Source organism: Syngnathus floridae, chromosome 1, assembly GCF_059516105.1.
Source record: "Syngnathus floridae isolate MCC-2025c chromosome 1, RoL_Sflo_1.0, whole genome shotgun sequence".
NCBI lineage: Eukaryota > Metazoa > Chordata > Actinopteri > Syngnathiformes > Syngnathidae > Syngnathus > Syngnathus floridae.
In genome coordinates this window covers 24,175,446-24,198,093 of record NC_142413.1, presented here as the reverse complement: position 1 = coordinate 24,198,093, position 22,648 = coordinate 24,175,446, and the positions used below count along the sequence as shown (strand labels likewise).

General features: G+C 44.5%; 1 protein-coding gene and 1 long non-coding RNA gene across 5 annotated transcripts in view; one reads left to right on the top strand and one right to left on the bottom strand.

The window, feature by feature from the left end:
* Positions 1-22,648, bottom strand: part of LOC148404712 (uncharacterized) — a 52,430-nt gene that overhangs the window by 12,059 nt on the left and 17,723 nt on the right. Inside the window, exon 2 of the long non-coding RNA XR_015861346.1 lies at positions 5,985-6,252. This is a non-coding gene — a long non-coding RNA (uncharacterized LOC148404712). The remainder of the gene's footprint in view (positions 1-5,984; positions 6,253-22,648) is intronic.
* Positions 2,069-14,318, top strand: LOC148404713 (protocadherin-18-like). Of its 4 annotated transcripts, none has more exons than XM_088389976.1 (5): positions 2,069-4,739; positions 4,812-4,855; positions 5,254-5,309; positions 6,879-6,994; positions 12,836-14,318. In XM_088389976.1, the coding sequence occupies exons 1-5, from the start codon at positions 2,381-2,383 to the stop codon at positions 13,789-13,791; spliced, it is 3,531 nt and encodes a 1,176-aa protein (XP_088246102.1). In that variant the 5' UTR covers positions 2,069-2,380; the 3' UTR covers positions 13,792-14,318. The 4 variants fall into 4 exon arrangements, with proteins under 4 accessions (XP_088246102.1, XP_088246093.1, XP_088246087.1 ...); XM_088389967.1 differs by having other exon boundaries at positions 5,221-5,309; XM_088389961.1 differs by having other exon boundaries at positions 2,069-4,855.

Genomic DNA, 22,648 nt, shown 5'->3' with positions numbered 1-22,648 from the left:
CATGGACAGCTAGTAGGGAAATGGGATGTATGTGTATTCTATTGGGGTTTTTTTTTTTTGGTACAGTATAGAGACAGAGTGGGCAATTTCCCACATGGAATATATTGGGAAAGGGAGAAGTGTAACTTCCCCGCAGCTCTTGTGACTAGTTTACTCTCTAAACAAATACAGTCTCATAAACATCCAGAGCCTCTGGCTGGCAGACGTCATGGCTAGCAACGTGTTTTTGGCGATACACCAAACCCTTAAAATTACCGTTTACGGTTGTTTTCAGAGTCTATATTTAAACCCCCTTAACTTTTAATAAGGTGAGTTGAAACTTTGCCACAATCGGAAACTGCGGGCAACAAGGTGAAAACAGAACACCACCACTGGTCTAGGGCAATTTCGAAAGCATGATTTTGGAAATCGAGTCTCTCCCAATATGATTGTTACATTGATTGGATACTATAACACAGAGATTAACATGTTTAGTAAAAGTATTTTTTATCTTCTCTGATTTTAATCACTGACTAATATATAGCAAAAAAACCAAATCAGAAGTGACATTATAAGACACAGAATGCTTTAATGATTGCTGTCTGTTACTGTTACTGCTGTCTGTGACGGACGGGAAACCCTGATCAGAATATGTGGTACCTAAGATTTGACAGGAGCATATTGTATTTACAAAATTCCATTGCATCACTGGATTAGAGCAGACGTGAATTTTTTTCTTTCTTTGGTCTCTCGAGAGAGCCTTCATGATTTGCTGAATGCATGGTAATTGTGATTTTTGGTCTGTCTGAAGCTCGAACCAGATGGCTTGCTCTATGTGGCCAGTTGCTGGCTGAACACAACTGAGTTTGCAGGATGATAATTTGGTTGGAGGATGTCGGCCTCCATAATGTATGACCACAAGAGGGGGATTGTGAAGAAAGCACACGTGGGGTCAGCTGTGTGGGTAACTTAGCAACAATACCGTGACCACCACAATATATTTAATGGAATCTCTATTTTGTCAAAGGAACATTGTAAATGCAGATATGGTAACAAATTAGATTTAAATGTTTTGCTTTATTTATTTTTGCAGAAATGTATATATGTTTCAAAAACCTGTTCTCTGTGGATGTTTAATTCTGTTTGGTTTTAATACGGATCCAAGTTTGCTAGTGAATCTGATTGTTTGCCATTTAACGCGTTACTGTCCTCACTGTAAGGTACCAATGTGGAATGAGAATTTAAAGTCAAAGTTTGATTCTTCCGACAGAGGCAGAATGCTCGTGTGTAAGATGAACATATAGTCAAACTCACTGCCCGTGCCCCATGGATTGAAAGCAGTTGTCGCCAATCACCATGCAACTAATTGTCTCATTGCAGGGAGCAGCAATGTCTGCACTCTCACATATGGCCGCTCTGGTAACTTCTGCATTAGGGAAATGGACCTTAATTGTGTGTAACTTTTACAAGGACGCCAGTGTGAAAATAGCTCATGACAGAAAAGACATATACAGCACATTATTTCTGTGAATAATGCATAACGGCATTCAGTGAAAATAAAACTTGCAATGTTAATAAAATTGGTGAAACGATTGTAGAATTGCACAGCAGTATCTGCAAAATGTGATCCATGAAAGTATTTGGGTGGTTCAAGTAGTCTCGAATCCTTTCCTTGTTCTTCAGTTTTAACCCACAACAGCCACCTTACAAGAGACCATTAGTGGCACCGCCAGGCTTAAAAACGGTTGTGGATTATCTTTAAATATAGCAGAATCGTTTAATACTTTGTTATAATATACACTGAGTGACATATCCATGTGACATCCCCCCCATGTGTTTTTAGAAGAACGCATAATAGATATAGCAGGCTGATTCTGGAGGAGGCACACAAAGAAAGGGGTAGCTCAATTGGCACACGTCGTGAATAACCAAACCAACAATGTAAGCGTGCGCAGGTTTGTCTGATACGTGGCTGCGCACGGAATACGTAATTCTTCCTTCAACCCATTGTTGTGGCACACCTTTAATTCTGAGGTGTGTGTATGTGAGAAGGAGAATCCTGCACTCTCTTTGTATAAGTTTTTGTTGGGGGGGGGGGCTTGGGTAACTGAGCAGAATGAAGGCTCGCTCGCGTACGCGATCACCCACACGCACGGACTCGCCCTCTTTCATTCTGCTTCTTTTTGTGCAATTCACTCCCACTCAAGCCACTGGCGAAGAGTGCATGAGGATACGCATACGCAAGAACTGTCGCATTTTAAAACATATTTTTTAAACGGCGGACTTTTAGTGGATGGTGAACGACGGACGGAGATTTTAAACATGTTCTAATTTTAAATTAGGAAGGGGATTTATTTTCTTCGTTGTTCACCCGCCTCTGTGGAGTCACTGACGCAGTAAAATGGGTGCCAAAGGTAATATGTTCCCTTCTGCTCAACTCCAAGTATTTATTTTGATCGCGGTTTTGAACTCGGTCAGCTGCAAGACTTTAAAATATCAAGTTTATGAAGAACAACGAGTGGGGACTGTGATCGCGCGCCTAAAGGATGATGTTGCTGAAGTTTTATCCAAACTACCAAGCTCCGTGTCCTTTCGCTTCTGTGCCATGCAGCGGGGGAGCACGGCGTTCCTGTCTGTGCGAGAGGCAGACGGAGAGATCAGCATTGGCTCCAAAATCGACCGTGAGAAGCTATGTGAGAAAAATCTGAACTGTTCAATTGAATTTGACGTGGTTACACTGCCGACGGAATATCTGCAGCTATTCCACGTGGCAGTGCAAGTGTTGGACATAAACGATAATTCCCCGCATTTCTCCCGTGCCATCGTCCCCATTGAGATCTCCGAAAGCGCGTCCGTGGGGACGCGGATCCTGCTGGACGGCGCCTTGGATGCAGACGTTGGGGAGAATTCGCTGCACACCTACTTCCTCAGTCCCAGCAACTTTTTTAAAATAGACATCAAGACCAGGACAGATGGGGCTAAGTACGCCGAGCTGGTGGTGATGCGAGATTTAGACAGGGAAGTGCAGTCCAGCTACCAGTTGCAGCTCACTGCTTCCGATAATGGTGTACCCCCTAAATCTGGTTCCACATTGCTGAAAATTAGCATCGCTGATTCTAATGACAACAGTCCAGCATTCGAACAGCCGGCATATGTTATTAATTTGCTGGAAAATGATCCTGTTGGGACTCTTCTTATTGATTTAAATGCGACAGATCCAGACGAGGGTACTAATGGAAAAATTGTGTACTCTTTCAGCAGTCACATCTCACCAAAAATCTTAGAAATGTTTAATATAAATCCAGAGAACGGACATATTACACTTATTAAAAAGGTGGACTACGAATCGACTTCGTCCTATGAGCTTGATGTTCACGCTCAGGATTTGGGCCCGAACTCCATTCCAGGGCTTTGTAAAATTGTTGTGAAAGTGGTGGATGTAAATGATAACAAACCAGAGATAAACATTAACTTGATGACTCCAGGCAAAGAGGAGGTGGCTTACATTTCAGAGGGTGCACCTGTTGACACCTTCATTGCTTTGGTGCGTATTGATGACAGTGACACAGGGCTGAATGGTGACGTGGTGTGCAGGCTTCATGGCCAAGGTCACTTCAGACTCCAGAAAACATATGAAAATAACTACATGATCCTTACCAATATTTCATTAGACAGAGAAAAAAGGTCCGAGTATAGCCTCACAGTCATAGCGGAGGACCGAGGCTCCCCAAGCCTCTCCACAATCAAACATTTTACTGTTCAGGTGCTGGATGAAAATGACAATCCTCCTCGTTTTGAGAAGTATCGCTATGAGGTCTTCGAATCTGAGAACAACCCTCCTGGAGCATACCTGATGACAGTGGTGGCCTCAGATGCAGATCTAGGCACCAATGGCCAGGTTACATATGCCATAATTGATGCTCAGGTGCAGGGAAGCTCAATTTCTACATATGTAAGCATTGATCCCTCAAATGGTGCCATATACGCCCTGAGGACCTTTGACCATGAAGATGTCAGTCATATTACTTTCACCATCCAGGCACGTGATGGTGGAAATCCTTCACTTTCAGCCAATACCACCGTCCTTCTTACAGTTTTGGATGAAAATGACAATCCACCTATCATCCACGCACCCTCCCTCAGGAATCACACTGCTGAACTTTCAGTGTGGAAGTATGCATCTCCTGGTGAGTTGATCACAGCGCTTAAAGTCACAGACAGCGATTCTGGTGCCAATGGAGAGGTGAGTTGCTCCATTGTCAGTGGAAATGAAGAAAATCTGCTTATGATGGATGCTGGGCGATGTGAGCTCAGGACCAATGCGAGCTTAGAACAAGTGGCAAGGTACGTGATGGAGGTCAGGCTTGTAGTAGAGGATAGAGGTACCAATCAACTCACCGCTGGGGCCCTCTTCAAAATTACTCTGCAGGAAAATATGGACCTCCTCCCCCCTCTCTTTCCCACTGGCTCCAGCCACACCTCTCATGATCTCTCTCACATCATCGTATCTCTCGTGGCAGTTTGCGCCCTGCTGCTTATTGTTTTGGTGAAGTTTGCAATAACTCGTTGCACCCAAGAAAAGAAAGACCCAAAGCACAACTACAATTGTCGTGTGGCAGAAAACAGCTATCAGAAGAAGCCAACGAGGCACATACACAAGGCAGATATTACCCTAGTCCCAACTGCGAATGGAATTCTTCCTGTCCAGTCCCATCCACACTCCCCGTCAGCCTCGCCCATGCCTGAGAGGGGCACACGAGGTAGCAGGCAGAGCCATCACATCCGCCAGTCACTTAACAGTCTTGTCACCATTTCCTCTATCCACATGCCAGAGAATTTCACCTTGGATTTGGCCCGCACAACACCTCCTGTTGAGGTAAGGCATGAGTTTTATATTCTGATTTGCAAATTTTTCCTTGATGAAGTAATACTAAAATGCAGCTTTGTTTCCACCATTTGTCGTTTATCAAAAGAGACAAGAATATTTGGTTCACAAACAAAATTTTATATCTCATTTTATGTCTTAAGTGCATGTTAAGAATGTCTTTTTGCTGCCCACATTCTATTACCTCCATTCAGTAAGTCATGCCCCCAACCCATTATCCCACACCTTCATTTAACATTGTCTTGTGGTCTTGCTTGTTTGACTCCATTCATTTGTCCCGCTCTTCATTTTTTCCTTTTTTGTTTTTTGTTTTTTTCTGTTTTATCTGTCCCCTGTTTGTTCTCTTGGAATTGTAGCAAGTTTCACAGCTTCTGTCCATGCTCCATCAGGGCCAGTACCAGCCACGGCCAAGTTTCAGAGGCAACAAATACACCAGGAGCTACAGGTAATACCTACTAAATTAGAATGGAAATTTGAGGGTACACTTTTACAGTGGTGACCTTATTAGTTTATTATGTGTTGATTATTGTAGAATATACCAGTTTTTGTAGCGTATGCAACAATAATAATTGTATTCTGTATGCATATTTGACCAAAAATCGTATTCCTACTTTTTTTTTATTCCACCAACAATGGTGTAAATGTGCGTGTGAGGGCTTTGTCTTCATGTGTCCTATGAACGCTTGGTAACCAGTTCAGGGTGTAGCTGCCCTTTTCCCAAACCCAGCTAGAATTGCTAATAAAATTGAACTGAATTTGTATATCTAAGGTGGGTGGTGCATTTTTTATGTTGACCTTCAATGGCAAATTAAGTGACCCAATTCACACCTTAATACCACCACACAGACCACAACCTATAAAAAATTAAAATCAAAGCCCACGGTACTACAGAAAGAGTGAGGCATTCTGCATATTTGAGATGAATATGATCGTCACTAAAGCAAGAAACATAGTGGTTGAATGAAAAAAATAAATAAATGGAAAAGTACAACCTCCCTTGGTATCCAATTATTGCCAGTCATACAGTACCAGAATAGTTGTACTAAGTTCATCTTGTTTTTCCTTTTTAATCACTTCACTGGTTTCTTTTATATCAAACAAATTGTTTTAGGTTCATTACCTGACATGTTTCGGCGGTTTCTTCCGCCTTCATCAGTGTCACCGATGTGATAGTGACGTGTCTTTATCAGCTGATGGATGAAGGCGTGGCTCACCTGTCAGATTTGACAGGTGAGTCACGCCCTCTGCTGTCCATTCACCTCTCCAGAATGCTGTTGCAGGTTGTAGAGAGCATATAGGCTCCCTCATCCCTGTTGATGGTCCTCGGGCCCCGCTTGCGGATCTCAATGGCCTCCCTGATCCAACGCTGATGTTTGTTCTCTACAAACCTGGATCAGTACCAAACGACAGTTTAAAATAGATGAAATTAGAAAAATCAACTTTCCAGCTGTTGAAATGGTCCTAATCATGGCTGTCTCAATTGATCCTCATTCAGAGTTAGTAGTTGAAGAAATTCCTTTACTCATAATGCACCACACCACCCGGAGATCTGCAAAAGGTGTATTGAATAGGAGAAGCCTCAAAGGCAGTAGGATTTTGGAGGCAAGATGTGTCCCGCTGCAAAATGATTGGCTGCCACATTGTGGGATGTGGCGTAGATGTCATGTCCTGCCTAAACCCTCAAGTTATGGCACCGAATAGCGTAGCGCTCTTGAGGGAGGAAAACAAAAATGAGTTGTGCGAATGAATCACACGCAGACAAACTGAATCTAAACTGTTGAGCCGAACAGTTTTGAAGGTTCCAACACAACTGTCATAATCCATTGAATGTGGACTACCAGTGGAACCTCTGTTTGGTTTTAACCATTATGCTGCATAATGTTACATTACCTTTATATCAACTAATAACCTCAAAGTGTTTCCCTCGTTTTTAGTAGCAAAGAGTTTTTAATAATAAGAATAATTAGCCATTGTTTTATGACAATTGTAACAGATGTTTTTTTTTCCCACTCAGATATGCCCTGAATGAGATGGATAAATTCAGTCTCAAAGATAGTGGTCGTGGGGACAGTGATGCAGGCGACAGCGACTACGAGCCTGGCAGGGACTCGCCTTTGGATAGACTCCTAGGTGAGGGACTTGCTGAGCTTTATGCACCTCATCTCTTTATTATTATTTTATTTTATTTTGTAGTTATATTTACATTTTCACAATTGCTGGGCCTTACTGGGCTAACCTGGGACCTTGGGTGTATAATATTTTGAGCTATATCATATCGAAATATGTTGTTGGTACGACAAAGATTCTTTAACTCCTTGAAAATTCAACTTTAAATGTAACTTGGAAGCAAAATCAGAAAATGAATTAGCAATAAAGTAATATAACAACATGCTAAATTATTATCAATAAAGAACTATGAATAAAACTGAATACCATCTGTTCCTGCTGTGCTTGTAATGTGATGCCACTCATGCAAAGACTATATACAATGAGATAGGAAGAGTAGAAGACAAGTTTGCGTGTGGTTTAGGCTTGAATGACATCCCTGCTTTCGTTATCTTACTCGGGCCGAAATTTAAGGAAAATAGTCAGTTTCGTTTGTGCTTCATTTGTGCTGGTTTGTGCCGTAAAAGTTTTCGTTTGTGCTGCAACGTTTTTTTAGTTATGAAAGATTATTTTATTGGTCAATCAGAGTTCACCCAGCCCCCCATCTGCTCCAAATGAACCCAAAATGGTACCATTTACTTCCAAATTGAACCAAAATGGTACCGTCCGTTTGTGCTTCGTTTGTGCCGCAAAATTTTTTGTTTGTGCTGCTACGGTTTCGTAGATATTGCACCTTTAATTTATAGCGATGACGTCACTCAGCCCCCCATTTACTTCCAAATGGACCCAAAATGGTACCGTTCGTTTGAGCTTCGTTTGTGCTGCAAAAACTTTCATTTGTGCTGCTACGGTTTTGTAGATATTGCACATTTAATCTATAGCGAGGACGTCACGTAGCCCCTCCCCCCATTCACTTCCAAATGGATCCAAAATGGTACTGTTCGTTTGTGCTGCGTTTGTGCTGGTTTGTGCCGCAAAAAATTGTGTTTGTACTGCTACGGTTTTGTAGATGTTACACATTTAATTTATAGCAAATTTTTGAGTAACCAATTCCAAGCTTAATCATTCTGTCATTCATCCTTGCATCCCGTTTGCCATTTATTTCCTTGAGCATCAAGTCAAAGGTCTCCAGAGTGGGCAACCGTCCACTCTCTGCATCAGAATATGAATGAGAGTTGAGGCTCCTTAGCCCATGGATTGCCAGAAGGGGCTCCATGATGGGCTCCTTCAGAAACTCTGAAAATGTAGAGAAATAAAAATAAAACTCACTTAAATTACTGCAGCTATGACCTTTTTTTTAATGACTAATGCCTACAAAAAACCCTCTTACTTTTTCCCTGTGATGGACTCTCACTTCCTAGCTGTTAAAGAATGAAGCAAGATTCAAATGAACCATTTTCCAATGATAAACTTTGCCCTGTTTGAAAAAAAAATGATGGCATTCTGTCTGCAGGGATGAGAACGGCTGTGCCCCCCCCCCCCACTTGCAGCAGGGGGCCAGGGGCCGCAGGCCCCCCCGAATGGGGGCCACAGTGGGCCAGGGGCCACAGGACCCCATTGGGGGCTGCAGGGGCCACAGGCCCTACAGGCTCCCATTGGGGGCCGCAGGGGGCCAGGGGCAAAGCCTCGGAGGGGCTCGGGGTTAAAGTTCCCTGGAAACTCCTGGATTTTGGCAGTATAGCAACCCCAAAATCATTAATTTCATCACTCAATTTCAACAGGTTTGTTAAAAAGATATTTCTGCTTGGTGGGCTACCAAGGTGAATATAATACAGTCAAGCCTCGTTTTTAGACCACAATCCGTTCCAGATGGCGGTTCGAGAAGGAAATCGGTCGAATTCCGAATCTATTTTACCCATTACAAATAATGGAAAAAAATGTAACCGTTCCAAGACTTTTTAAAGCATTTTTTGATTTGCGCATTTTTGTCCGATCGCGCAACTGCAGCCCACCGCCTAACGCGTCGCCGACTGCGCAACTGCACCGCGCTGGTTGCATTATTATGACACAGCCGTTGCTGAAATTTAAATTTTTAAACTCCTGATGTACTTTCCAATATTCAAGTGGACCTAAGTGCACAGGGAGCTTAATTTTGTCCGATTGCGCAACTACAGCGCACCGCCCAACGCGCAAACGTAGTGCGTCGTCGACCGCGCAAATGCACCGCGCTGATCGCATTATTGTGACAGAGCCGTCGCTGAAATTTCGAAAAAAAAATTAAAGTCCTGATGTACTTTCCAAAATTTACGTGGATCTCAGTGCGCAGGGAGCTTAATTAAGTCCGATCGTGCAACCGCAGCGCGTCGGTCGCTCACTGTCTCATTGCTTTAAGAGCGTCTTTGTGTTCCGAGTTGTAAGATGACGCTGCTCTCGAGCAATGCCCATCTGAAGCAGTTCCTGATCCCGTTCGACTTGTTTATATCCCTGGCACGATCCTCGTCTTTTTTCTCTAAAACTTTCGCCATGCTGGCTAAAACTTTTGCTAATTAGGCAAATGAGTTGGCAAATGATGTGACGAAAGTAGCGCCAAAATGCTGCCGAAAATAAGGCGGCTGTTGTCGCAATATTGCTGCCAGCCAGTTTCTGCCCCCTCGGAGGGGGAGGTAAAATATGTCCCCAACCGCCCTTCGTGTAAGTTGATATTTAATTTTACTCTGATCCACTTGATGAGCTATTTTTTGGGCGTACTTTATCTAATGTATTTAATTCAAACCCCCACATGGTCAGACAATCTACAAGTAGACGTATAGTTAAATTTAACAATGATTGTTTAAAATTCTGTACATTATTTATACAACTTACAGCTGGTTCAGAGTTTTATATTTTGAAATACGATCATATTTGATGGATTTAATTTTGCTGTCTATTTTAGGTTATTCCATAGCCCTAATATCAGGTTACCGAAATAACCACACTTCACACGGATCAATGGTTGTTTAAAACAGAGCATCACAACTTCTGTACAATATTAATACTGTATGAATTTATACAACTTCCCATTCCTTTTCAAACAGGTAGGCTCTGCCTATTTTGTGCAGTGGATTTTTTTCTGTTTGTATCTGTTGTTTGTACAGAGTCATAGTTTGAATGACTTTCACCTTGCTTGTGCTTTTGAGTGTATTTGTCTTCAGTTGATTGGTTATGCGTGGTTTGCCTATTTGAAATGAATGAATTCAATTCAACTTTCAGAATGATTTTGGGTTTAATATTTCATATTTGATGGATTTAATTTTGTCGTCTATTTTAGGTCTATGTATAGACCTAAAATAGACGTCTGTTTTAGGTTATTCTATAGACCTAAAATAGACGTCTAAATTAGGTCTATGTGTAGACCTAAAATAGACGACAAAATTAAATCCATCAAATAATAATATATAGACGTCCAAATTAGGTCTACAGATAGACCTAATATAGACGTCGATCAGGTTTCAGAAATAACCACACTTCACCCGGATCAATGGTTGTTTAAAACAAAGCAATGCAACCTCTGTTCATTATTTATACAACCTACAGCTGGTTTATGGTTTAATATTTCATATTTAATGGATTTAAATTTGTCGGCTATTTTAGGTCTATATAGAGACGTAATTTAGACGCCTATTTTAGGTCTATATATAGACCTAATTTAGACGTCTATTGTAGGTCTATAAAATAACCTAAAATAGACGTCTATATCAGGTTACAGAAATAACCAATTCACATGTACGGATCAATATGCTTGTTAAACACAAATCCAAACAACTTCTGTACATTATTTTTACAACTTACAGCTGGTTCGGACATTAAAATTTCGAAATAGGATCATATTTGATGTTTTTAATTTAGACGTCTATTTTAGGTCTATACATAGACCAACTTTAGACGTCTAAATTAGGTCTATACATAGACCAGACGTCTAATAGACGTCTATGGCTGACAGGGGTAAATTCCCCATCTCCATTAGCATGCGTTAGTCAACAGTCACAGGTTGCAAAGCAGCTTTTTTTCCCCCTATCATGGCATTAGCGCTTCCCATAGTCATATTTATTTCCAGCCGGCTTCCCACACAGCCATCAATTGACACCATATTTGAACAATAGCCTAATTGAGGTTGAGTTAAACACTCATGACTAACACCTCCTCCCTCCTTCCTTTTTTATAGTTTCATTGTGAGGTTCTGCTCATTATTCATTTTCCTCACAACCACTTTCAAGCCTTCAAAGCCATCCAAACAGCATGTTTTTTTTATCATAAAGTAGGCGTTTAATTGCTATGTGAATAGTTGCCATGCAGCCCGAACAGAAATGCTCTCATAGTTATATGTATCATCGCATCTCCCACTGGCTTCCACTCGCCTGTCCATTGCATAGATATTTTGAGCAGTGTTTCATGAATTATTTGTCATTATAAATATTTGTTGCATTGAAGTCATTGCTGAATCAGAAAACATAAATGAACCAGGCATGTGTATATATAGTCTCGGATAAAAATAAATTTAATTTTTTACAGTGTCAGTCTTGCATTTCATTTCAATAATGTGCTTTTTATTATGTCCATAAATTATTCTTATTGCATTTAAAGGAAATTATACAATTGAATCTTGGGTGCTGGAATGAAAGAGTGGCAGGCTGGAAAAGCCTTTTCTTTCAAGATTAAAACAATTCTGTGTACCATGATAAAATTCAATGAAAGTAAAGTTGCAAATTTAGCAATGCAAAAGCCCCAGCTTCCAGATATGAATTTACATTCATATGCAGTAGGATTGAATCATCATGTTAGATTATTTCATATTAACCCCTAAATATTTTAGATTGAAAATTTCATATGAGCTTTTTATTAGCTCTAAGCAGTGGCTTGCCTTCCCAATGCAGTATGCGCTTTTCTGCTTTAAGATGTATAATAAATGTGTATTTCATGTTAATGACCGAATAATGAAGGCCCTCAATGGCAGACATGAGAAGAGCAGTCCTTTAATGAAAGCTTTAACATTGCGTATTTGATTCGTTTCATATATTCTTCTGATATTCTGTTAAATGTATTATTGAAAAGAGCAACTTGAAAGTGAAACGCTATTAATGGAGTTGTTTTGAATGACTAATCAGCATTGACAGCTTTGCTGAATGCTCTCTTAAAAGGGTGATGCTAGATTTTCAGTCTCTAAAATGTTTATTTCATTTTATAGCCTTGACTGATATTAGCCACCATTTTTCCAATTAATTTAATTAAGTTTCAATCAGAACCTGAAAATATACACAGATATAAAATCATACAGTAAATATGAAATGTAAGTCCAAACAAGGTGCAACCTACAACTCATAGATATAAATATTGTACATGTATTGAGCAGTATGTCTTTAGATCAGTTCTTAACCTTTTTGGAGGTACCAAACCCCATCAGTTTCATATGCGCATTCACCGAACCCCTCTTTTTGGCGTTAGTACCGAACCCCATCAGTTTCATATGCGCATTCACCGAACCCCACTTTGAGGGGGGGCGGTAGTACCGAACCCCATCAGTTTCATATGCGCATTCACCGAACCCCTCTTTAGGGGGGGGGGGAATAGCATATCAGCTCTGCCGAACCCCTGAAGCCGATTCACCGAACCCCTAGGGTTCAATGGACCCTAACCCTAACCACTGCTTTAGATACATTGCTATTTTTCTTTTATGCTTTGACAATTCAGTTTTAGAAAAATCACGTTAGAGGTTTTCTTTTTCATTCTTTTAACAAAAATATGACCCACTAAGATTTAGTTCAAGAAATTCAAGTCAAAACATACATTATTACGTATATATGCACTTTGATTACATACAGTACTATGTATATTTAGGCTATGTCTCCTGATTTCTTACAATTATTTCCCACTTTTTTTTCCCCCTCCCAGCTATGAGGCTCTGCACTGAGGAATGTCGCATACTAGGACATTCAGATCAGTGCTGGATGCCCCCACATGCGTCCCCAGCGTCATCCTCCTCTGACTACCGAAGCAATCTCTACATTCCAGGGGAGGAAGTCTGCCAATCCACTGACCAGTCCCTGGACAAGACTCTTCAACCGTGCATCGAAAATGGATCTGGCCGAAACCAAAGCTTCTCTACATTTGGAAAACATCCGCGCCGAGAGAGCACTGGGGAAGAGGAAGTTGAAGATGATGGTGGGGATGAGACCAGAGATGAAGACCTTGGTGGAACTTCATCGTTCCTTTTGGAAATGAGCAGTGTTCTCCAGCGCCTGCTTCCCCAGGGTTTAGATTCATATATCCAAGTGAATGAGAACCAGAAGGGGACTAGCCTCAGTGGTATTGGCGTACCAATGACTGGATCTTTAGATCGGAGGAGGAGTCATCTTCCAAGCAAGGCCAACCCCTCTGTCCACCAACAGGATGTGGCAGCCTGGGCTGCCAATACTCATTTCCAGAATCCAGGAAGTGGCATTATTCCATCTGGTCACCATCAGGGAGGCAGGTACCCCACTCTGAAACCCAGCACCAAGCTCAGCAGTCAGAGCAACATTCACAATAACTCACAGGCACTGAAAAACAGCCTGCAGAATAGCAACAACCCCAAATCACACAGCAGCGCCTTGCTCACAGCAAGAGTCAGCCCCACTATAATGCAACTTTCTCAAGCTCCTGTGCCAATACCGGTGGCCCTTCCTGGCCCATCATCCAAGTGGCTTCCTGCTATGGAGGAAATTCCAGAAAACTATGAAGAGGACGATTTTGAGACTGTACTGAGCCACCGACACGGAAAACGCACTGACAGCCACCAGGAGCTTGTGGATGCCAGTGAGTTGGTGGCTGAGATAAATAAACTTCTCCAGGATGTCCGACAGAGCTAGATCCCTGTTTATTATTTATATCTATGTAGTTACCACGTAGTTACACCTTTACCTTCCGACTAAAAATTGGCAGAGAATGGTTGACAAATGAAAAGAGTGTAAAATGACAAGAGATGTGTAATTGTCAAGTAGCATTTCTAATGTAGTTATTGCTATTTTAATGCTAAATATGCCAAAAATACTTTTAAACGTTGGATGGTACACAATGTACATTATCCGGCTGTATTTATCTATGTATTTCAAAAATACATTTTTAACTTATATTTATATTTAAAATGTAAATACATTCAACCAAAGGTCTATTTTTATATATTGAATGCATGTTGAGTCCAAAACATTGACTCAAGACTAACCTGTAATCGACATTCTGCCTATTTAAGTTGTTTTTGTATTGCAATTCTTTATTATTATTATTATTGTTATTATTATTACTATTATTATTATGTACAATAACATGTTATTTGACTTGTCATTGTATAGTCTGTGGAAAGAGACATCACAAATAAAATGCAATACTGTAACTGTCACACGCCAGTGTCATTCAGCCGCGCCCCCCACTCACCAGGATCACTGTCACCTGTCGCGGGCTCATTGGGAGCACTATATTAGCGCGGCAAGCGCAACAATCCTTGTCAGCTTGTCTCGTGATGTCTCCGTGCACACCGGTCCTTGGAAGATTGACTCCCTGTTTCTGTATGATTCAGTCCTGTTCCTGTCTGTCCAGTGCTACCTTGTCAGTCCGCAGTTGCTCTCCTTGGAGATCACCCGTCCGCGACGTCCAGTCCTCGCCAGCGCGAAGTCCAGCCGCCAGCTCCTTCCCCTGGCTTGCCATCCGGCTATCCACACCCGACGAGCGCAGCCTCGTTCATGCGCCGCTTCAGCCCTCCACCGTTTCCCTTTCCCTCCACAATAAAGTCTGCTTTACCTTGCTTTTGGCTGTACTGTCCGATCTCTCACAGTACAAGCTGACCAACACTATGCAGCCAGCAAGTGATCAGATGGCATTGTGTCGACTGGAGCAGACCGAGACAGCGGTCAGTAGCCTATCGGCGGACATCCAACTCCTGATCGAAGTGGGCCTGCAGCAGAAGCGCCAGCTGCAGCACCAACAGCAACAGCTCGAACAGCGGCAGCCAGGAGATGGCTCAGGTACTCAGCACCCTCCGTTCCATGTCCAGAAGGCATCCGCCCAGCCACATCCCACCGGCTGTTGTCGCCCCCTCCCGCACATCCAGCTCACGTTCCATCGCCGAGACCCAGAGAGCCGTGGGTGTTCCAGAGCCTCATCTTGGTAATATAGAAAGGTTCAATGGAGATCCCAAACATGTCAGGGCGTTTGTGACCAACTGCAGCATCATGTTCAGTCTCGTTCATGGCCGAGCCAGCCAAAGTAGAGTTTGTCCTGTCCCACCTCACGGGCGAAGCACGGCTGTGGGGACTGGCTGAGTATGAGCAAAGGGCCCCTGCTTGTGACTCATTTGACCCCTTCGCGAGTGAACTCTTACGGCTATTCGACCTGGGCTCGGCCACAGAGGATGCCGCCGAGGAGCTGGCTACATTGCGGCAGGGTAGTTGATCGGTGTCAGAGTATGCTCTCAAGTTCCAGACATTGGCTGGCAGCAGCCAGTGGAACACACCGGCCCTGGTGAGCACCTTCCTACACGGGCTCGCCGAGTAGGACGCGTTGGTGTCCTACGAGCGTCCTCGAACCTTGGAAGGTGCGATGAACATGGCGGCCCGCGTGGACCGGCGGATCCGAACCCGGCGGCGGGAGCGAAGAGCGCCGCGAAGCCCGCGCAGCCACCCTCGCCCGCCCGTTCAGCCTCCATCGACTGCCCCACCCGCCAAGCCGATGTCCATTAAAGGGCCAAAGCTCGCGTGGCGTCGGGGGATCCAAGTGACCTCGACTAACACCTGCTCTCCCTGTTCCCGTTCAAGTTCCAGCTCCTTCACGCTACAAGCACGCATCCAGCTTGCAGCGGGCGACCGCAACGTGGCGGCCTTGGTGGATTCTGGAGCGGAAGGTAACATCATAGACATCAGTTTGGCCCGTCAGTGGGAAATCAAGGTCCGGCCCCTGAGCCCGTCAATCACCGCTCATGTCATTGACGATCGGCTGATTGGCGAGATGACTTCCATCTCGGAGCCAGTCAGGTTACTTCTCTCGGGCAATCACCATGAGTCGATTCAGTTTTTTCTCCTGTCTCTCCCAGAGAAGCGGCTCATCTTGGGGCTTCCCTGGCTGCGACTGCACAACCTGGTGCTGGACTGGGGGGTGGGAGGCGTTCGGTGGAGCGATGCCATCGCTTTTGCCTAAGAGCAGCTTTTGCCTAAGAGCAGCTGCCAACCCACTCGAAAGGCCCATTCCCAGCCCCAACCCGGACATTTCCAACGTCCCAACACAGTACTGTTAGAGTGGTGCTCACTCTAACTTATTTTGCAAGAACCACACGGGAGACAGTATGCCCTTTTAAACACTTGCAAGTGGAGAGTCATTTGTCGCTGTGCATACAGCGATGATCGATGAGGTCTGACTCAGGCCTCTTGCAAGAGCATTTTTATTGAGAGAAACAGGGTGGGGGTGAGAGTGGACAGGATGGGGGTGAAACCCCTAGCCTCTGATCAAATCATAGCAGGGGGTGTTTTACGATGTTGAGTAAACAGAACAACTTTGATTGCGTCCTCTGTAGCTGGTCAATCAGTTCAAAGGATCTTAGGACTTTGTTCTACTACTTTGTTAAGACAGGACAAGTTGGGTTAATTATTACAGGTTACATTCCAACATAATAATAGGAACTAATCTATCAACCCTAACATATCCCTCCTGTTTATCATATGATTATGTCACCCCAATCAGCAAATACAAGCAAGAAAATATAATGAAGAAAGAAGAATAGTAAAAATAATAATAAAAAAGATCAATAAAAAAACAGAAACAATACATCATTGCATCCATCACTTGCGAGGCATTTTCGATGGTCAAATCATCAAGTTTCTGTAAAACATGCTCGGCTAAACAGCATCTACGCAATCCACGTTTCGCAGCACATTATAGTCATCACACCCGTCATGTCTGAGATGTTGTATTTGCACTTGTGCTACGGTAGAAGACACAACCCTCGTCACAGCAGACTTCAAACATGGGATAACTCAGGCCGTAAACGAGCACAACAACAACAGCACAACAAGCACAGGAACCACAAGTTTCAACAGCAACTGCCACCAAGCGCCAGAGAATAGCCATGAAAAGAAATCCCATTGATGTGGGATTTTATCCTCCGACATGGCCTGCTGTAAATTCCTCAGTGAGTTCATGGCATCCTTGATGTGTGTCGTTATCTCCTGGAATATATGTGCAACAGGAAGTCCCAATAATGTGGCACACACCACCTTGTGCTGCAGTCATCAAGTCTAGAACCGTCCTGATTTGCAAGACCATCAGTCTAATAGCGTGAATCTCTCTATTTTGTCAATCATTGACTTGCAGTGAGAGACTCACAAAGGATTGAAAACGATAGTTCAGTGTCTCGATGAAGAGTGATTGTTTTCCAATTCCGATCCAAGGAAAAAGCGCATGAACGATTTTGTCACAGACGGACCACAATTTGTAGCTGTCAGGGACATTCGCATCCCAAACGGGGTAATGTGTTTCAAAGGTTGCTACAGCCCTGCGTCGATGTCCAGGAGAGTTGTGTGCTGTCATCAGCTGATGATGTATCCTGTAGGCCTCGCCTCCAAATTTTTTGAGCTCGCATGTGGCGCGTCCTCGAAAAAAGGTGGGGGTGTCGCCCTCATCTCAAATTTTGAGCTTAGATTTAGGCCTCGTTCGATTAACGTATTTAAAACATTTGAAGTTCTCACTGTCCGATCCACCGCTTTACCGTCATTTTATCTTGCTCTTATTTACCGTCCACCCGGGGCTTACTCTGGCTTCCTGGATGAATTTTCAGAATTCATGGCTGATCTAGTGACAAATGCTGGTAATGTAATAATCATGGGCGATTTCAATATCCACATGAATTTACCGTCAGAGCCACTTATTTCAGTGTCTCAGACTTTAACTGATACGTTTGGTTTTACGCAAGCCGTACGCAGCATCGCATAAGAATGGAAATACCTTAGATCTGGTATTATCCCGAGGACTTGCAACCTCGCATATAACAGCAGCAAGGACGCACGTAGCCTTTGGCGGGGCATTCAGACCATCACAGACTACAAGCCTGCGCCGAGGAGCTGTGAGGGCGACGTCCGCCTGCTGAACGATCTGAACCGCTTCTTTGCTCGCTTCGACGCCCAGAACAGCACTTGCCCGCTGAAGACCGCTCCCCCCCCACACGAGCAGCCCCTGCGCCTCTCTGCCGACGGTGTGAGGAGGGCGCTTGCCGCTATTGACACCCGTAAGGCGGCGGGCCCTGACAACATCCCGGGTCGAGCGCTGAAGGACTGCGCTGGGGAGCTGTCGGGTGTCTTCACAGACATCTTTAACGTTTCCCTGCAGCAGGCCATCGTCCCCTCGTGTTTCAAGGCTGCCACCATCGTTCCTGTGCCGAAGAAACCTGCACCGTCCTGCTTCAATGACTACCGCCCTGTGGCACTGACGCCCATCATCATGAAGTGCTTTGAGCGGCTGGTCTTGGAGCACATCAAGTCCGTTCTCCCCCCCACCATTGACCCTTTCCAGTTTGCGTACCGTGCCAAGCGGTCCTCTGAGGATGCCATCTGCTCTGCCCTCCACTCGGCCCTCACCCACCTGGAGAGAAAGGACTCATATGTGAGGTTGCTGTTTGTGGACTTCAGCTCTGCCTTCAACACCATTGTGCCGCAGCGACTCATCTCCAAACTCGACGAGCTGGGCCTCAGTACCTCCCTCTGCAACTGGATACTGGACTTCCTCTGTCAGAGGCCTCAGGTGGTGCGTGTTGGCGACAAAATCTCCGCCAGCATCACGCTGAGCACGGGGGCCCCCCAGGGCTGCGTGCTCAGTCCATTGCTCTTCACCCTGCTGACGCATGACTGCACTGCGACCTACAGCGACAACCGCATAGTGAAGTTTGCTGACGACACGACTCTGGTGGGTCTCATCACGAAGGGCGACGAGACTCGGTACAGGTCGGAAGTTGACCTTCTGACCACGTGGTGCAGGGACAACAACCTCCTGCTGAACGTCAGTAAGACCAAGGAAATCATTGTGGACTTCCGGAAGGGTCACACAACACACCTGCCGCTGATCATCGACGGTGCTGTGGTGGAGAGGGTGAGCTGCACCAAGTTCCTGGGGGTGCACATCAGTGAGGACCTCTCCTGGTCCGCGAACACCTCGTCACTGGCAAAGAAAGCTCAGCGCCGCCTGTATTTCCTGCGGAAGCTCAGGCGTGCATGTGCTCCTCAGGCAGTCCTGTCTACATTCTACCGTGGCACCATTGAGAGCGTCCTCACCAGTTGCATCGCTGTCTGGGGTGGTAACTGCACTGAACAGAACTTGAAGGCCCTGCAGCGCATAGTGAATACGGCTGGTAAGATTATTGGTGCTTCGCTTCCCTCCCTGAAGGACATTTACACCTCCCATCTCGCCCGCAAGGCAACCTCGATTGCCAGAGATGTGAGTCACCCGGCTCACTCCTTGTTTGACCTTCTGCCCTCTGGGAAGAGGTACAGGAGCCTGCGCTCCCGCACCACCAGACTCGCCAACAGCTTCTTTCTCCAGGCTGTTAGGGCCCTGAACTCGCTACCCCCTTCTGCGTAGCGTGCGGCACTGTTGCGCTATTTTCGGGAATGTCTGCTGTACGCGTTTTTACGCTCCTCTTAATTAATTATTTATTTATTTATTGTTGTGTTATTTATTCATTATTTATTCAGCACGCTTTTGTTATGCTTGTTTACTGTTTGTCTGTTGTGAGCCATGTCTTGTCACCGTGGGATAGGGGGGAACGAAATTTCGGTTTCTTTGTGTGTCTTTGGCATGTGGAGAAATTGACAATAAAGCTGACTTTGACTTTGACTTTGACTTTGAACAGTACTGCCATACACTACTGTTTTGTCTGATGATTACTTAATAAAATTTGAAATTTTAGTTCTTTGTCAAAGACAAGAGAGCAATCAGAATTATAGCAGCCGTAATATTAACTCCATGACTGCAACTGCGCTATCTGAGTTACTGTCGCCGGCAACTGCCATATTTCCCACATATATCGGCTCTATTGATAATCTTACAAATGAATTCAATGCGACATTGTTAAATGCCATCCACTCTGTGGCGCTGCTACGTCTGAAAACTCGCCGTAGATTGCCTACTCCGTGGTTCACAGGTGAAACACGTACGCTTAAGCAATTATGTAGAAAGCATGAGCGCAGATGGCGTTTAACCAAACTTGAGGTTTTCCATCAGGCATGGCAGGACAGCCTCCTAAAATATAAAGATGCGCTTATCTTAGCAAAAACTCGTTATTTTTCGCAAGTCATTAATCTCAATAAAAACAATCCTAAATACCTATTTGATACAATGGCAAAGCTAACACTACGCCAGCCGACCCCCAATAGCTCCTTCCACTCAGCTGACGAGTTCATGAATGTTTTGCGCGAAAGATTGAATCCATTAGGGATGATATCAAGAATACCATTCCAATCGCTCAGTCGAGACCGCCGATTACCGACGCTGATGATCATGCAATAACCCTCTCAAATTTTAAAAGCGTCTCCCTTGAAAGGCTTACACAACTGGTTAGTGCGGCTAAACAAACAACATGTTTACTCGACCCGTTTCCAGCCAAACTACTTAAAGAATTATTTCAAATTTTAGGACTGTCCGTCTTAAATAGAATCAATCTGTCTGTCTCCTCTGGGATAGTGCCAACAGCCTTTAAGACCGCTATCATTAAACCGTTACTTAAGCCAGTGTTTTTCAACCGGGGTGCTGCGGCACACTGGTGTGCCGCGGCACACTGGTGTGCCGCAAAATATTGCCAGGGGTGCCGTAGGAAATTCTCCAATTTGTGTGCCTGTGCGGTGTAGCGCCCGGCAGAGTAATCGTGTAGTACTCTTCCATATCAGAAGGTGGCAGCAGCAGGTAACGATTTGCCTTGTGCTTGCAGACGAGAAAATTGGTGACGCATGGATGCAGCGGCAGGTAGCATTGACGGCGACGTTGTCATTGTGGATAGCGAGACGAGTCGATAGTGAAAGTGATGGAGAGGTTTTTGAAGAGTAAAAATGCTGACACTATACTGGACCCTGGACAAAATCCGGAGCCAGATGAGGGCCCTAGTATGAGTGGAGGTAAAAAGAAAGCAAAGACAAGGCAATACAACGAAAACTATCTTTCATTTGGATTTGCTTTTACCGGAGATGCAACGGCACCTACTCCATTGTGCTTGGTATGTGGTGAAAAGATGTGATCATTACGCTCTGTTTTTTACACTGCGAAGCCCTCGTATTCAAGACTTTACCGGCAGACCTCGTTCCTGTGTTTGATGATGTTGTGTGCATGGTAAACTTTGTAAAGTCACGACCTGTGAAAACTAGCATATTTGTGGCTTTATGTGAGGAAATGGGAGCGGAGCATAAAGCCTTGCTGTTTCATATGGAGGTCCGATGGTTGTCGCGCGGCAAGGTGCTGGCCCATGTGTATGAGCTGCGAGAGGAACTTAAAGTGTTTCTGGCAAACGAGGGGTCCGATTACGCAAAGCTGCTTGCAAGTGATGAGTGGTGTACAAGGCTGGCATACCTAACAGATATTTTTTATTATCTGAATGAACTGAACAGACGAATGCAAGGCCGAAATGAAAACCTGCTTACAAGCACAGATAAAATAAATGGATTCCGTTCCAAGGTGCAACTCTGGCAGCAACATGTGGGAAGTGGCAATCTTGAAATGTTCCCACTCACCAAGAAATGGCAAGATGTTAATACTGCTGCACTGTGTGAGATAATAGTTAAACATTTGAGAATTCTTGAGCAGAAGATGTCGGGGCGCTAGGAAGGTGGTTAGGTGGCACCCAAGCTGACAGCGGCTATCTGGATTCTCGTGAACCAATTCAGGATGACGGAACTGCAGCTTACCCTCCTCGAAGACAGTGCCAGGACAATCGAGGGCACCGCCGGCAGCTCTTCGCTTTGACTTGGACATCCACTTTTTCATTGATTTTCTTATTATGTATTATCTGTCCCCTCTCTGCATCCAGTGCAGCCTGGTGATCCTGAAAGGGGGATCCTTCCATCTGTGGTCCCTCCCTTCCACAGCTCCTCTTGCCCCTTTGCTTGAGCCGCGGCTTGAGCTGCAGCCTTGCACCTGTGCACTTGGGGCCTTATTGTGTTCTGGTCTGATAAACACTTGTGTTTTCATCTTTCTATGTTTTGCCTCTTGAATTTGTTCTCTTCTCTCATGTGAAGCTTTCAACCACACTCTAGTACATTTCAATTCTCTCCCTTTTCTTTCCTTTCTCAGTTACCGTATTTGCCGGTGTATAAGTCGACTCGGTGTATAAGTCGACCCCCTAAAATTCGACGGAAATTTACGATTTTATGATATATCCTTTGTATAAGTTGAGCTCAATTGTTGCATTATATTAAGCTTCAAAATTCAATCAGAAATATGCAAAATTTATTGACGAAATGTGTTCAAATACCGGGAGGCCGTGCGCATGCGCAGTGGCCGGAAATAGCTCCAGCCGAGCGGATCGACTGTTTATAAACACCGCAGAGGAGATCGCGGAGCCTCATTCGACTTCCAGCGGCCGGCGAGCTCGCGCACGCCGCCCGGCACCACCGGGAGGCCGGAAAGAGCTCCAAGCCGAGAGGATCGGCACTTTATAAGCACCGCGGAGGAGATTGCGGAGCCTCATTCAACTTCCAGCGGCCAGCA

Coding starts and splice junctions, on each gene's coding strand:
- LOC148404713 (XM_088389954.1), top strand. CDS start 2,381: ATGGGTGCCAAAGGTAATATGTTCCCTTCTGCTCAACTCCAAGTATTT. Junction 4,856..5,220: donor GCACAACACCTCCTGTTGAG/GTAAGGCATGAG, acceptor TTGGAATTGTAG/CAAGTTTCACAGCTTCTGTC. Junction 5,310..6,878: donor AAATACACCAGGAGCTACAG/GTAATACCTACT, acceptor TTTCCCACTCAG/ATATGCCCTGAATGAGATGG.